The sequence below is a fragment of the Manihot esculenta genome, chromosome 18 (genome assembly GCF_001659605.2).
Source record: "Manihot esculenta cultivar AM560-2 chromosome 18, M.esculenta_v8, whole genome shotgun sequence".
NCBI classification, from domain to species: domain Eukaryota; kingdom Viridiplantae; phylum Streptophyta; class Magnoliopsida; order Malpighiales; family Euphorbiaceae; genus Manihot; species Manihot esculenta.
Genome location: NC_035178.2, coordinates 6,146,667 through 6,161,100, shown reverse-complemented (window position 1 = coordinate 6,161,100; position 14,434 = coordinate 6,146,667). Strand labels below are relative to the sequence as shown.

Sequence of the window (14,434 nt, the reverse complement as noted above, 5' to 3'; positions counted from 1 at the left end):
TTTTTACATATTTAATATTATAACCAAACAATGATTTCTACCTATAAATTATTTTTCAGGAGCATAATCTAGAGCTTTCAACAGTATTGCAAATACTGCACTTCAATTATTCAAAAAGGACAAACATTCTCCAAGTGTAGCAAAATTCAAATTACTCTCCCATTTGAGCTGCCTTTCTCCGTTGTTGCAGATGACATGCGATGTGCTACTTCAGCACCTTTTTTAGGAAACATTTGCCTAAACTGGATACATATAGACCCAACGCATAAATTTATATTGAAATGCACATAAAAATAAAATAAAATCCATTTATTAATGTCTTAGATCTATGTAGACGTTGTCTAGAAAAAAATCTCCCCTCTTCTCCACAGCAGCTCATAAAATGTTTTGTAGTTGCATGATATACCTTCATCATACAAATCGAAGGCAACATATTTTACAGAACATACAAACTAGCAACAGCCATAAAATGTACATGTGGCTCTCTAGACCAACGCAATTTGAGAGCTGGGGACCAACAAGGAATTGAATACTCAGCTGGGTTTTCTAGCAGAAAACATCACAAATCGCCTATTCCTTATAGCTGTAAAGCCAACTAGCCCGCAGGCTCTGCAGATATCTTCCAGTTCACGTTCATGAAAAAAGAGTTGATTGCCCACTAGTTGTGTCATATTCTGGAATGATATACAATTATTCGTTGTTAGTCATACAATTAATAAATGCTTGATGGTTAGAACAAATTCTTTCAAGCAAAGCTTGCTGAATAAACTTTGAAAAGCTTGGGAAAATATATATTGAAAGAAATAGGAAATCAAATATTGAACCATGTCCTTGAAAACAGCCACTCAAGTTCATAGTAAAACTATATTTATTTTCATCATCATCTCCTAATTTATGGTTTTCCCATGCTACGACATAAGTCCTATAACAAAAGCAATTAGCAAGCACAATGATAATCTCCATACAAAAGATGCTGATGGAAAGGTCTGATCTGTTCCAATGCCATTAACTGAAACTCTAATTCTTTTACCAGATCTTTTCTTTTTGTTAAAAATGCTACTGCTAAATAGAAACATTTGAAGTACAATCATTCAAGTTCCAATTATACCTGGCGCAGAGGCCCCATAAGTGGGAAAAAACTGAAGGGCCCATCAAGTATGAAAGTGGAAGCAACGAAAACACCTTCAGGTTTCAGAACTCGACTTATCTCAGCTACCTATAAAAGAGGAAATAACAAATCAAGAGATCCTACACTGGTAAAGTAAGGGATTGAGATTTTGGGAAGAACAATAGTGATGGATAAAGCGGATAGTCTATAACACAGGAGGCTGCTGTTAGACATCCATCATCTTTTCTAGAAACTGAATTCATATCTTGCATGTGTTTAAGGGTGATCTATGATATGAGCACTGAACAATATGGAACTTTTATCAGTTTCCTAGTCGTATCATTTCTTTTCCTTTTTACAGAGTACCTTATCATATAACTAGAACCTGGTACTGCAAGCAAGTCAGAAAGTGCAAGTAAGTCTCCATCTAATCCAGGGAGAAATGCATATTTGCAGCATGAAGAGGATTTTAGAAAGATTTTGCTGGCTGCAATTATCTATCAACTATTGAATAGAATATTGAGTCAAACAATCGAGTTATCCAAGTTTCCATGGAAACCAGACAAAGTGAACTTTAACAAAGTAAACCAAAAAACAAATGTATGTTTGAAAGAAAGAGAAAAACTTGTAAAGGATTCAAATGCATAAAGTATAACCAAGAATATTCATCAAAATGTTCACCACTTTGAAAACTCATAAAGCAAATAATACCAACAATAGAGAGAAAACAAGAAAGTTCAGATGAGCTTTGTCTGTCAAAACTGCCACTGGAGTTCACAAAGCTAAACATGTTACTATGCTTTCCCGCAATAAGGTCAAGGTAAGCGAATTTATGGAATAGATACTTCAAGTTTTCACGATTAAGGAGAAAAATATAACAATTCAGAAGTGTGAAGCATGCCTCTATGGACTACGCGCACTCCCTTTCACAATTAAGGAAATAAAATAATGATATGGAACATCAAATGTGCAAAGCACAAGCATGATATATGCCTGATGCCTATCAAAACAACAGCTACTAATTGCCTGAGTCGTGTGACTGTAATGGAGGGATCTCAAGCAGGTAGAACAACTAGCTTAAAATACCTAAGTCGGAGAAAAGCTTACAGCTGCTGATGGTGAAGGCCAACAGTGTATAGCAGCACCAGCATGGACAGCATCAACAGAGCCAGAAAGGAAAGGAAGTCTAGAGATATCTGCTCTGACCAGCATTAGATTCCTAAAGAAATCATACTCAAATCAGAAATAAGGCCTTAAAATTATAAAATTTAAAAAATAATTAAAAAAAACTGAAAAGATATTTTTCCAAATGCTGTAACTAATAAAATTTATAAGTTTTACCACCTTTTGAGAATGGTAAATATCATCCAATAAACAAAATGCCTTTAAATTAAAAGAACTGACTCATACTCTTTGGGGAAGTTCTCCTCCTGCGTGATGAATTGATAGCACTGCTGTAGCATGTTTTCTGAGTAGTCCAAGGCAACAACAAGAGAGAACAAACCACTCTTGGCAAACAGTCTTGAAAATAATCCACTACCACAACTAGCATCAATAATATTTCCACCTAAAACTGGCTTCAGGTAACCCTTCATCAATTCAAACTGCAATACAAATCCCTATAACTTTACTGGCATTACCATAAAAGAATATGAAAGCTAGCAAATCTAATTAATATCACTTCAATTTATTAAACAACATCAACTATTACAAACTATATCTTAAATATGTTAGCATTTTGAAAGGCTAATTCCATATGCAAAAGGAGTCTTTTTGCATTTCTATGCACCAACATCTAGGCCATTTAACCAATCCACACAATGGAACTTGAGATGAATGATGATAGGTCCATTCTGTACCATGATGATCAAACAGCTATTGTCTCCAGAGAACATTCACATAAATATGTACACAATTACATATTATAAATTTATAAGGCAGTGACATCATGCTTTTCACTGCCAGAAATTCACATACAACTTCAACCTCTTGTTGCTTACATGGTATACTAGTTTATATCAGCACTACGTATGATATATGTAGAAACACAATGAGGGAGAGAGAGAGTGTGTGAGAGGTTGTAGAAGACTATCAGTGGAAGAACTCAGACTGGAAAAATGTTGCTCAGCTAACTTCAAATAAAGAAATTGTAAAGTCATCACCTCTTTCTTTGGGCCAGGGAAACCTCCCCATATGAAATTTTGACGCCAACCCCTCTCATAGAGAAATGATATCAGTGGAAGCCTGATCCAAGAAATTATTATGTATGTGACGAGAGATGTCAAAAATAAGGGGAAAAAACTTTGAAGTGGTATTCAGTAGTTTTATATTGATTAGACATGATAGCAACAAAAAAAAAATAGCAGTGCACCAAGAAACCAATAGTACATGGTCTTGCATAACACCAAATACAATAGCCTACATTATTTGTTCATGCTGTATCCATACTGTAAAAGCCAAGAGAAATCACAATGTTCCAAGTTTCATGCTGTATCTATGGTACAGAAAGAAACAAATTGTCACACAAGATCAACTGAGAAAGACATGTCACCACAGAAACGGAGCCCCAGTTATCTTGTCACAGACCCATGGTTGCACTGGCTACACTTACATGCATTACATCCAAGAAAACTAGTCTGGAGTTGCAAATAAAATTTTCTATAGTCACTTGTGTAGTTCAGATTGACTAACTAGACACACCCAATCCAGGATTCATTAGGTGCTCAATTCTCAAAATCACAGTTCTAACGTGCTATCAGGCTGCAGCATTAAAGTCGGAAATCAGATAATTAATTAAACCGTTACCTCTACTTGATAAACAGATTCCAAGGATAGCTAATTTTGAAATAAAGGGCAAACAAAAAGGAGATGTTGGACTGTAGATTATGACGTGAACCCAATCGGGACACTGTAGACCAGTAAAGTTGAACAATGGAGATACCAATTCCAATCTATGGATCTATTGACACCCAAGTCTGTGTGCAAGTGTATAAACTCTATCTAAGCAATAAAAGAATCCCAATGGAGAGTACCTGAACATTTCAGTAGCCAGTGGCATAGAATCGTCATATTTACTGGACCCACCAGACACAGTCAATTCAAGATGTGTTTCCTTGCCATAGTAAGTTTTCTTACAACAGCCACACTGCAAACTAGACCCAGCAGAATCTCTGCAAATATACCCATATATCAAAATCAGATAAATCTCAAAAAAAAAAATCAGTATTCTTTTCTTTCTTCTTCTTCTTTTTTTTTTTTTTTCAAATTCAGCCCCAAACGGTTCCCAAATTCAATAACTCGCAACCTGGATGGTATTCCACAGCCATTGAGCTAAATCTCATTGGTAAAACCAATATTCAATTAATGTGATATAACTTACACAGACAAGACGCGATCACCTATCAAAGACAAGGGCTCGCAGCATACGGGACAAGCGAAAATGTTCTTATTGGTACTGACCTCTTTTTCAACCAAAACAGGATCCTAAATAAGCACATATAACAAAAGTGATTAACTAATTCAGCTTCAGTGCAATTAACAACCAAACAAACAAAATCGATAAGCGGAAAACAAAAAGCAAACCGCTGGCTTGGTTTCGACGGAGGCGGTAGTTGAGGCGCGAATTTTTGGCGCGAAGATTCTCTGTTTGATTGGCTGTGTATAGTAGGCGTTGAAGAAGCAGCGCCTAGAATTGGTGAGTTGAGACGGAAGAAACGCGGAGGAGAGAGCGGTCATAATTGCCGTGGCCATAGCTTCTCCCTCTGAGCAGAGAATCTTGGTTTATTATTTTCGAGACCAACGTGTTCGATTATTTGCCTGAAAAAAAATAAATGTTTTGTTCTGTTTGCTCTTCGGCCGTTCGTCGGGTATTAGGAATCTGACCTGGGATGGGGCCTATTGATACAGAAATTTTGGTAGGTATCTAATTTGTTTCTCGTAATTCATTTATTGGTAGTGAATATTTGCTTAAGGTAAGGAACGTCCAAGCACTCTTTTAATTATGCTGTGAGAGAATTAATTTGCTGTAAGATTTTGTTGAAATATGCATCATTACTGTTGTAAAAATATGAAATTATTCAAACTTAGTTTTAATTTGTTTTTAGATGTTGTAAGATTTTAGCTATAATGTTCAAATTTTACATTTTTATTTTAATTTTTTAGTTATAGTTGTTAAGACACTATTCTTTTAGCTAATTGAAAAATGAATAATTCCTTAAAAACCACAACACAGTCAAGATAAGACTTTAGAGGAGAGTGGAGACTTCTTAAAAAACAACGCAGTTGGTGTGTAAAATCTTAGGTAATATATATCAGGTGTTAATAAATTATATCTAACTAGTTAATGTATAAAATAATTAATAAAAATATATATTAATTTATTATACTAATAAAATAAATATAAAAATATTACTTTATTAACAACATATAAAATATTAATAATATAATTTTTAAAATATAATTATTTATTATACATATACATTATTTCTATTATATAACAATATAATTATCTTAATTGTTATTTATAGTATATTTAATTTATTGTTATGTTGGTAATTTTAAATAATTTATTAATATAAAAAATTAATTTAAAAAGTTATAACTAATAAACTTTAAAAGGGTAATATAATCTAAATTAAAAAATAAAGTCAAAAGAATTATGCGATAATAAAAAATAATTAATTATAGAGCTAATTTGAAATATAGCTAATAAGCCCCATATTAATTATTTATCGAATGATTTTTTAAACATTTACCAAAAAAATTGATTTAATTATTTAAATATCAATCTTCTATGAATTGTATCAAACAACAAAACTAAATACCCCAATAATCTTTCAGCCTCAAATAGTCCCAATTTTACTAAATATAAATAATTTTTTAATGACAGATAATTACTATTAATTAATAAAAACAATATAAAAGCTTTAATTAGATTTTTATTTATTTAAAAAAAAGTAAAATAAAAAGCAACAAGCCCGTCTAGCTCAGTCGGTAGAGCGCAAGGCTCTTAACCTTGTGGTCGTGGGTTCGAGCCCCACGGTGGGCGATGTATTTTTGGTTCATTAACCAAATTAAACATGGTCCACGTTTCTCCAGTTTTTTCTTTTTCTTTTATTTTATTTTCTGTGTTTTTGGTTTATTAACCAAATTAAACATGGTTCACCGACAAGGTCCACGTTTCTCCAGTTTTTTCTTTTTCTTTTATTTTATTTTCTGTGTTGAAGCGCGCCTCTACAGCTTTAATCCCCTTAAAATATTCAAACAAATTTAATATATATAATATAAATAAAAAAACAATCAAACAATAATAAAATTATAATAAAATCAAAATTTAATTAAATCTATACAAATTTAAAAATATATAAATAAAATAGAAAAAATTAACATAATTTTAATTATATAAAAATTTGACCTTATATTTCTATACATATTTAAGTTATAAAAAGTCCATAACTACTTTCTCACTTTTCATTTTCTTATTGTATTTTGAGTAAATTTTCATATTTATTTTTTATTTTATTTTATTTTATTTTCTATTTATATCACATTCTTATATTATACTTTCACGGTTAAATAAATTATAATTTTATTCTAAATTATATTTGTGCCTATAAAAAATTATAATCAATTACATTTTGATTTGAACTACATCATTAAGACCTGATAATGCTGAAATCTGATGAAGCTGAGTTGATCATTGATTTGTGATCAGTCTGTTGAGTCTCTCCATATTTAACTTTGAGAAAGGGGTTTTATATGATGAAAAAGATGGTCAATAGTCTATTGGGAGAGTTCCCAGTGGAGACCCTATAACGCTCGGTTGGATCTGAAAACTTAATGGAGTTAAGATAAATAATGTAACGACCCCAAATTGGACCGTCACCGGCGCTAGGATTCAGGTCGGTTTAAATCCACCAAAACCCGTAGCAAGCCTGCTATACTCTCTGTGTACCTGTAATCCTCATACATGATCATACATTTTCTGTGAAAATAAAAACTCTTTTCTGAACCAAGGCTTAACCTGTGCATGCACTATCTCTGTACTCTGTACTCTGTATCCCTGACTAGAGCTTGCTCTAAATGGGTTAACTCATACCTGTTAAGCCTGGTTTTCACATACAGGAAAACATATATACATATACAGATCATGTACAAAACATACATCACTAGGTCAAGCACATTTCTAACTGTATACACAACTATTACATCTCTTTAATATTACATGTCCACTCTATGCTATTACAAGTCTCTTTTCTCTTCCTGTACTCTGCTGAACTGTCCCTGTACACCGTACACTGAACTTACAAAACTGGGGTTAAGGGAGTGGGATGAGCTCTATAGCCCAGTGAGTAGAACAGTAAAACATCTCAGTAAAATATGATCTCATGGAATGCACCATAGCACAGACAAGCCACATCAAGAGTAAACCTGTCACCACATAGTCCCAGTAACTCTGTGCCAGGGCGTAGAATCGAGCACCTGGTCTTCCTGTCATATATGTATATGTGTATATAACACCTCTGTACTTACCATTGCCAGGGCGTAGTCAAAGGCTCTTGGACTTTGCTATACCTGCCAGGGCGTAGTCAAAGGCTCCTGGACTTTGCTATACTTGCCAGGGCGTAGTCAAAGGCTCCTGGACTTCCTGTCTGAGACTATTGGATCATTCAGCATTCACTCACATCATCAAATAACTATGCAATGCAACATATTCGTGTACGCTAATGCAATCAACCTATGGTAGAATTATGATGCATGAGATATGCTAAACCATTTCATTATGCAATGAAAAGAGTTAAGTTTAGTTCCACTCACCTCTGGCTATCTGGACTGACTGACTCTGCAGGCTCTGAAACTCTAGAGCAGTACTCACTGCTGCTCTCTCTGGTTCCTCTGGTCTGTACCTATACAGAGGGAACTAACTGAGGGACCAAACAAGCTTATGAATACTCTCTTAAAACTCTCCAAGAATCCCCTTAAACTCACTCAACTATCTATGCAAAGCATGCAAAAGAAAGCTGGACAGGACACTTTCGGCGGCAGGTTCGGCGGCCGAAAGTTCTCTCAAGAGACGAAACTCAAACACCTTCGGCGGCCGAATCTCACGCTTCGGCGGCCGAACCCTTTCGGGGGCAAGTTTCGGGGGCCAAAAGGCACTCCAGAGACGAATGTCTCTAACCTTCGGTGGCACCTTCGGCGGCCGAATCCCCCAAACAGAGCCGAACATGCAAAACTCGCGGGGGCAAGCTGTGGCAGCCTAAGCCACCATGCAAGAGGTTCGGCGGCCGAATGCACCTTCGGCTGCCGAACCTGAGTTCATCCAGAACTCAGCCCCGATGGCAAACAAGCTCCTCCATCCCTTCACCCTCTCAAACCATGCATACTTCTCAACTCTTCTACACACATATACTCACGTATATGGCCAAAGGGGTCCCAAAACTACCTAAAACCCCAAAAAACACATCAAACAGAACACACAATCATGCTGTCATGCATAAAACCATCAAAACATACCCTTTGTCACCTAAGCATGCATCACTACCCAAACCTTCATAAAACTTCTGTAAAATAGTAAAACATGTTCAAGATCTTCACGTACCTCCTGTAAACACGAAGATGAACGATCTGAACAAAGAAAATAGATCAACTTCTCTTCAACCTCACTAAACTCTCAAACCTAAGCTTTTTGCTTCAACCCTTCAACACCTTGTGAAAACCAACAAAACAACACACTGTTGCAGGAGCTGTAAAACATAGGAGACGTGGCCAAGCTTCTGGACAGGGTTTGGAGCCAACACCTATCCAAAATGCTGACTAAGGAATGCTCAATAGTTGGCTAGCCAACTCAGCTTCGGCTGCCGAATCGCATGCAAAACCATGCAACATTCGGGGGCCGAACCTGAACTTCGGAAGCCAAACATTGGGCACTTTCGGCGGCCGAACTTACCTTCGGCGGCCGAACTTGGCAAAAAGTCTCCATAGACTTTTCTCTTCACAACTCAAACCAACTCAAACCAATGCAATGAAAAACCTTAAAATACATCATAACACTGTAGGAAAACATATATCCTACCCTTCTATAGAATTCCGACACCCCGGATTCCACCGGACGACAGGAATTCCGGTGCCGGATTCTAGCCGGGTATTACATTCTCCCCCCCTTAAAAACATTCGTCCTCGAATGGTTCTAAAACCAACAAGTAACACATAAAAAGGAGGAAACTAACCTCAAAACAAATATGGATACTGCTGGAGCATAGACTCCCGCGTCTCCCAGGTGCACTCTTCTAGATTATGGTGGTTCCATAGAACTTTCACCATCGGAATCTCCTTGTTCCTTAGCTGTCTGATCTGCGTGTCCAGAATCCGCACTGACTGCTCTATATAGGTGAGATTCGTATGAATCTCCACCTCAGGCTCACTCAGAACCTGATTCGGATCTGACACAAACTGCCGTAGCATAGAAACATGAAATACCGGGTGAATTCTTTCCATAGAAACAGGTAAATCTAGCTTATACGACACATTTCCGATCCTCTGCAACACCTCAAAGGGTCCAATGTACCGTGGAGCTAATTTACCCTTCTTCCCAAAACGAACCACTCCTTTCATTGGAGACACTTTCAGCAATACCCAATTACCCTCTTGAAACTCTAACTGCTTTCTGTGAACGTCTGCATAACTTTTCTGTCTGCTCTGCGCTGTTCTGATTCTCTCTCTGATCATGGGCACCATTCTACTAGTAATGTCTACTAACTCTGGCCCTGCAAGAGCCTTCTCTCCTACCTCTTCCCAGCAAACAGGGGATCTGCACTTCCTCCCATACAACGCTTCATAAGGAGCCATCCCAATGCTAGCATGATGGCTGTTATTGTAAGCAAACTCCACCAAAGGTAGATGCTGCCTCCAAGAACCGCCAAAGTCTAACACACATAGTCGAAGCATATCTTCTATGGTCTGGATGGTCCTTTCTGACTGTCCATCAGTCTGTGGGTGGAAAGCAGTGCTAAAATCTAATCGCGTGCCCATCGCATTCTGCAGACTCCGCCAAAAGCGGGAGGTAAACTGAGGTCCTCTGTCTGAAACTATAGACACTGGAACTCCATGTAATCTCACGATCTCATCCAGATAGACCTGTGCCAACTTATCCACAGAATAGTTACTCCGTACTGGAAGAAAATGAGCAGATTTCGTGAGTCTGTCCACAATTACCCATATCGAGTCTATCCTGTTGGACGCTGCTGGTAAACCCACTACAAAATCCATGGCTATGTTCTCCCATTTCCACTATGGAATCGGTAATGGGTTAAGCATTCCGGCTGGTTTCTGATGCTCTAGTTTCACCCTCTGGCAAACCTCACAGGCTGTCACGAACTGCGCCACTTCTTTCTTCATGGCTGGCCACCAATAGACCCTTTTCAGATCCTGGTACATCTTGGTGGCTCCTGGGTGAACACTATACCTCGCATTATGAGCTTCCCTCATAATGTCTTCCTTCACACTGTCCCTATCTGGTACACAAAGTCGACTCCCATAGCGAAGGATCCCTTTACTGTCAAATCTGAACTCTACACTGCTGCCTGATTGAACAGTCCTGGCAATTCTCATCAACTCAGGGTCCTCATGCTGTCTCTGCGCTATCTGCTCCAGAAACACAGGTGTCACTCTCATCTGTGCTATCAACGCACCTGTACCAGACAACTCTAGCTGTAATCCCTCGTCTAAGAGCTTATAAAGCTCCGTCACAACTGGTCTCCGCTCTGCTGCTATATGGGATAAACTGCCTAGTGACTTCCGGCTTAGGGCGTCTGCGACAACATTCGCCTTACCCGGATGATACTGGATTTTACAATCATAATCACTGAGCAATTCTACCCATCTCCGCTGCCTCAAATTCAGCTCTCTCTGACTCAAGATGTACTGTAAACTTTTGTGATCAGTGAAGATCTCGCATTTAACCCCGTAGAGGTAATGCCGCCACATCTTAAGTGCAAAGATAACTGCTGCCATCTCTAGGTCATGGGTAGGGTAATTCAACTCGTGCTTCTTCAACTGTCTAGAAGCATAAGCTATCACCCTATCACTCTGCATCAAAACACAACCCAATCCTACTCGAGACGCATCACAGAACACTGTGAAATCCTCATTACTCACAGGCAGAGCTAACACTGGTGCTGTGGTTAATCTTCTCTTGAGCTCTTCAAAGCTCTCTTCACACGGGTCTGACCAGACAAACTTCTGGTTCTTCTGAGTTAATTTGGTCATCGGAGCTGCTATCTTTGAAAAGTTCTGAACGAACCTCCTGTAGTAACCTGCCAGTCCCAGAAAGCTTTTAATCTCAGTCACTGTAGTGGGTTTGGGCCAGTTAGCTACAGCCTCTATCTTCTTGGGATCTACCTCAATACCCTCTGCTAATACCACATGTCCCAAGAAGGCAATGCTCCTCAACCAAAACTCACACTTAGAGAACTTGGCATACAAACCATGCTCTCTCAGTGTCTGCAGAACGATCCTCAGATGCTGGGCATGCTCCTCTGCATCTCTGGAATACACTAAGATATCATCGATGAACACAATGACAAAGTGATCCAGAAACTCACTGAATACCCTGTTCATGAGATCCATAAATGTTGCAGGGGCGTTAGTCAACCCGAACGGCATCACTAAGAACTCATAATGCCCATATCTGGTCCTGAAAGCTGTCTTAGGCACATCTGCCTCTCGGACTCTCAACTGATGATACCCGGATCTCAGATCTATTTTCGAGAAACAACCTGCTCCAGCTAGCTGGTCAAACAGATCATCAATCCGAGGTAAGGGATATCTATTCTTGGTAGTGACCTTGTTCAACTGTCTGTAGTCGATACAAAGTCTGAGGGATCCATCCTTCTTTCTAACAAAGAGCACTGGAGCACCCCAAGGTGAGGTACTAGGGCGGATGAAACCCTTATCTACCAAGTCCTGCAACTGTTCTTTCAACTCTTTTAACTCTGCTGGCGCCATCCTGTAGGGAGGAATAGAGATCGGTCTGGTACCTGGCAGTAATTCAATTTCAAACCCTATCTCCCTATCAAGTGGTAGTCCTGGCAAATCGTCTGGGAAAACATCGAGAAATTCTCGGACTACTGGTACTGTGGCTGGTTCCCTCACCTGACTGTCTAGCTCTCTCACATGAGCTAGAAACCCCTGACAACCCCTCCTAAGCAAACGACGAGCCTGAAGGGCTGAAATCATACCTCTGGGTGTACCTCTCCTGTCTCCTCTGAAGACACACTCTGACCCATCCTGGTCTCTGAGACTCACTAACTTCTCTCTACAGTCCAAAGTAGCACTATATGCAGATAACCAATCCATCCCTAGAATGACATCAAAATCTGTCAAGTCTAGAACCACAAGGTCAGCTGGAAGGCATCTACCCTCTATGAACACTGGACTGAAACGACAGACTGACACTGCCACTGATGGGTCACACTTAGGTCCACTGACCCAGAGAGGATACTCTAACTCAGAACTGATCAAACCCAATCTCTCTATGGCTCTCGAAGCAATAAAGGAATGAGAAGCACCGGGGTCCATCAAAGCATACACATCTGAACACCCAATGATGAGATTACCTGACACCACTGTGTTCGACGTGTTAGCCTCCTCCTGTGTCACAGTGAAAATCCGTGCTGGGGCTATCGGATTTCCACCTCGGGAACCTGCTGCTGAAGTAGAGGCTGCCCCTCTCCCTCTACCTCTGCCACTACTCTGAGGCATGACTGGAGCTGCTGGCCGTACAACTGGCTGTACCACACTGCCTGAACTCATCTGCTGGGATGGTGCAAATGTCACCTGCGGACAATTCCGAGCGATATGCCCTTCCTGTCCACAGCGAAAACAAGCTGTAGATCCCAACTGACAAACTCCTCCATGTGGTTTTCCACATCTTCTGCAGACTAAAGCTGTGCCAGAGCTTGAGCCACTACCTATTCCCAGACCTGACTTAACTTTACTCCAGAACTTACTCTTTGTTCCTTTTGCTCTATCCCATCTTTTACTGCCTGGAGTGGGGACTTTAGAACCCGAAGCCTGTGCCTTTGACTGCTTCTGAATATTGGCACTAGCTTCCATTTTCCTGGCTGCGTCCACTATCGTGTGGAAACTCTCCTTTTCTGCTGGAAGAATCAAGGAAGCATACCTGGGATGCAGTCTCATAGTATATCTCCTTGCCTTCTTCTGATCAGTATCATAGGCTTGACCCACATACTGAAGCAGATCCAGGAACTTATCTGTGAATTCATCAACACTCATCTCATCTGTCTGTCTCAACTGTTCGAACTCTATTACTTTCATCTCCCTGGAACTATCAGGAAAAGCCCACCCTGCAAACTCATTGGCGAACTCTCCCCAGGACATGCTGTCCATTCTAGGCTCCACATAATTCTTAAACCATTCTCTGGCTTTCTTGCATTTTAATGTGAAACCTGCCATCTCAATGGCTCTCCTATCATCTGCTCCCAATTCACTGGTTATCATCCTAACTGCTCTGAGGTAATCAAATGGATCATCTCCCGTGTTGTATTTCGGAGCATCCAATTTCAAGTACTCCGTCATTTGGACTTTACCTCCAGATGAGCTAGGTTGATGTCTGTCAACAACAGGGGCTACTGGTTCTGGTGGTAGTACTGGTTCATTTGGCTCTAGGTGTGCTGCACTTGGATGGGTAGGGGAAGAGGGATACATAGGATATGGTGGATAGTAAGGATAAGGCATATATGGCATGTAAGGAGGATATGGCACAAAACTCGAGTACTCCGACATACCTCCCATCGGATATTCTGGATAGCCAAAACCTGAGGTCTGAGCGCCTCCCTGCGACTCTCCCATACCTTCCTCAAAGCTGCCTATACCCATGCTGTCATCTCTAGACTGATCACTCTCCATAGCTGTAACGACCCGGAAACCGATACCCCTCTGTAACGGCCCGAACCGCCACCGGCGCTAGGATCCAGATCGGCTTAAGGCTGCCGGGACCCGTAGCAAGCCAAACATACCTCCTATCACCCGGTCAAATCCCATACATGATCAAAACTTAAACATAAAAACTCAAACATCTGATGTACAAACCGAACCTGACCTGTATGCGACATAACTGAAAACATAAAAGAACCCCCTACTAGAGCTCTCCATAAAACTCTAGCTGGGTCAACATGGCATACATCAAGCTGGGATTACATCCAAGGAACTAGAACCTAACCTGTGCATGCCTCAAACCACAAACATAAGACCTCCTCTAGGGTCCTCATCCATTACCATAGCGTGGTAAACAACACATGCCACAAG

General features: G+C 39.7%; 1 protein-coding gene and 1 non-coding gene across 4 annotated transcripts; one reads left to right on the top strand and one right to left on the bottom strand.

Moving 5' to 3' along the window:
* Positions 1 to 288: 288 nt before the first annotated feature.
* On the bottom strand, positions 289 to 5,035 carry LOC110607094 (uncharacterized methyltransferase At1g78140, chloroplastic). Of its 3 annotated transcripts, none has more exons than XM_021746148.2 (8): positions 4,691 to 5,029; positions 4,488 to 4,591; positions 4,141 to 4,278; positions 3,271 to 3,352; positions 2,519 to 2,727; positions 2,216 to 2,327; positions 1,109 to 1,216; positions 289 to 674 (listed from the first exon to the last, which is right to left on the bottom strand). In XM_021746148.2, exons 1-8 carry the CDS (start codon positions 4,856 to 4,858, stop codon positions 534 to 536), a joined length of 1,062 nt encoding a protein of 353 aa, XP_021601840.2. In that variant the 5' UTR covers positions 4,859 to 5,029; the 3' UTR covers positions 289 to 533. The 3 variants fall into 3 exon arrangements, with proteins under 3 accessions (XP_021601840.2, XP_021601841.2, XP_043809607.1); XM_021746149.2 differs by having other exon boundaries at positions 2,519 to 2,712; positions 4,691 to 5,024; XM_043953672.1 differs by lacking the exon at positions 1,109 to 1,216 and having other exon boundaries at positions 4,691 to 5,035.
* Positions 5,036 to 6,082: 1,047 nt separating this feature from the next.
* On the top strand, positions 6,083 to 6,155 carry TRNAK-CUU. Its single transcript has one exon. It is a non-coding gene; the product is annotated as a tRNA-Lys (tRNA).
* The last annotated feature ends 8,279 nt before the right edge of the window (positions 6,156 to 14,434 follow it).

What these genes read in the sequence shown, in the direction of transcription:
- LOC110607094 (XM_021746148.2), bottom strand. Translation starts at nt 4,858, where the DNA reads ATGGCCACGGCAATTATGACCGCTCTCTCCTCCGCGTTTCTTCCGTCT. An exon ending in GAGGAGAACTTCCCCAAAGA is followed by an intron (nt 2,328 to 2,518) that starts GTATGAGTCAGT and finishes TGATTTCTTTAG; the next exon opens with GAATCTAATGCTGGTCAGAG. An exon ending in TTATGGGGCCTCTGCGCCAG is followed by an intron (nt 675 to 1,108) that starts GTATAATTGGAA and finishes ATATCATTCCAG; the next exon opens with AATATGACACAACTAGTGGG.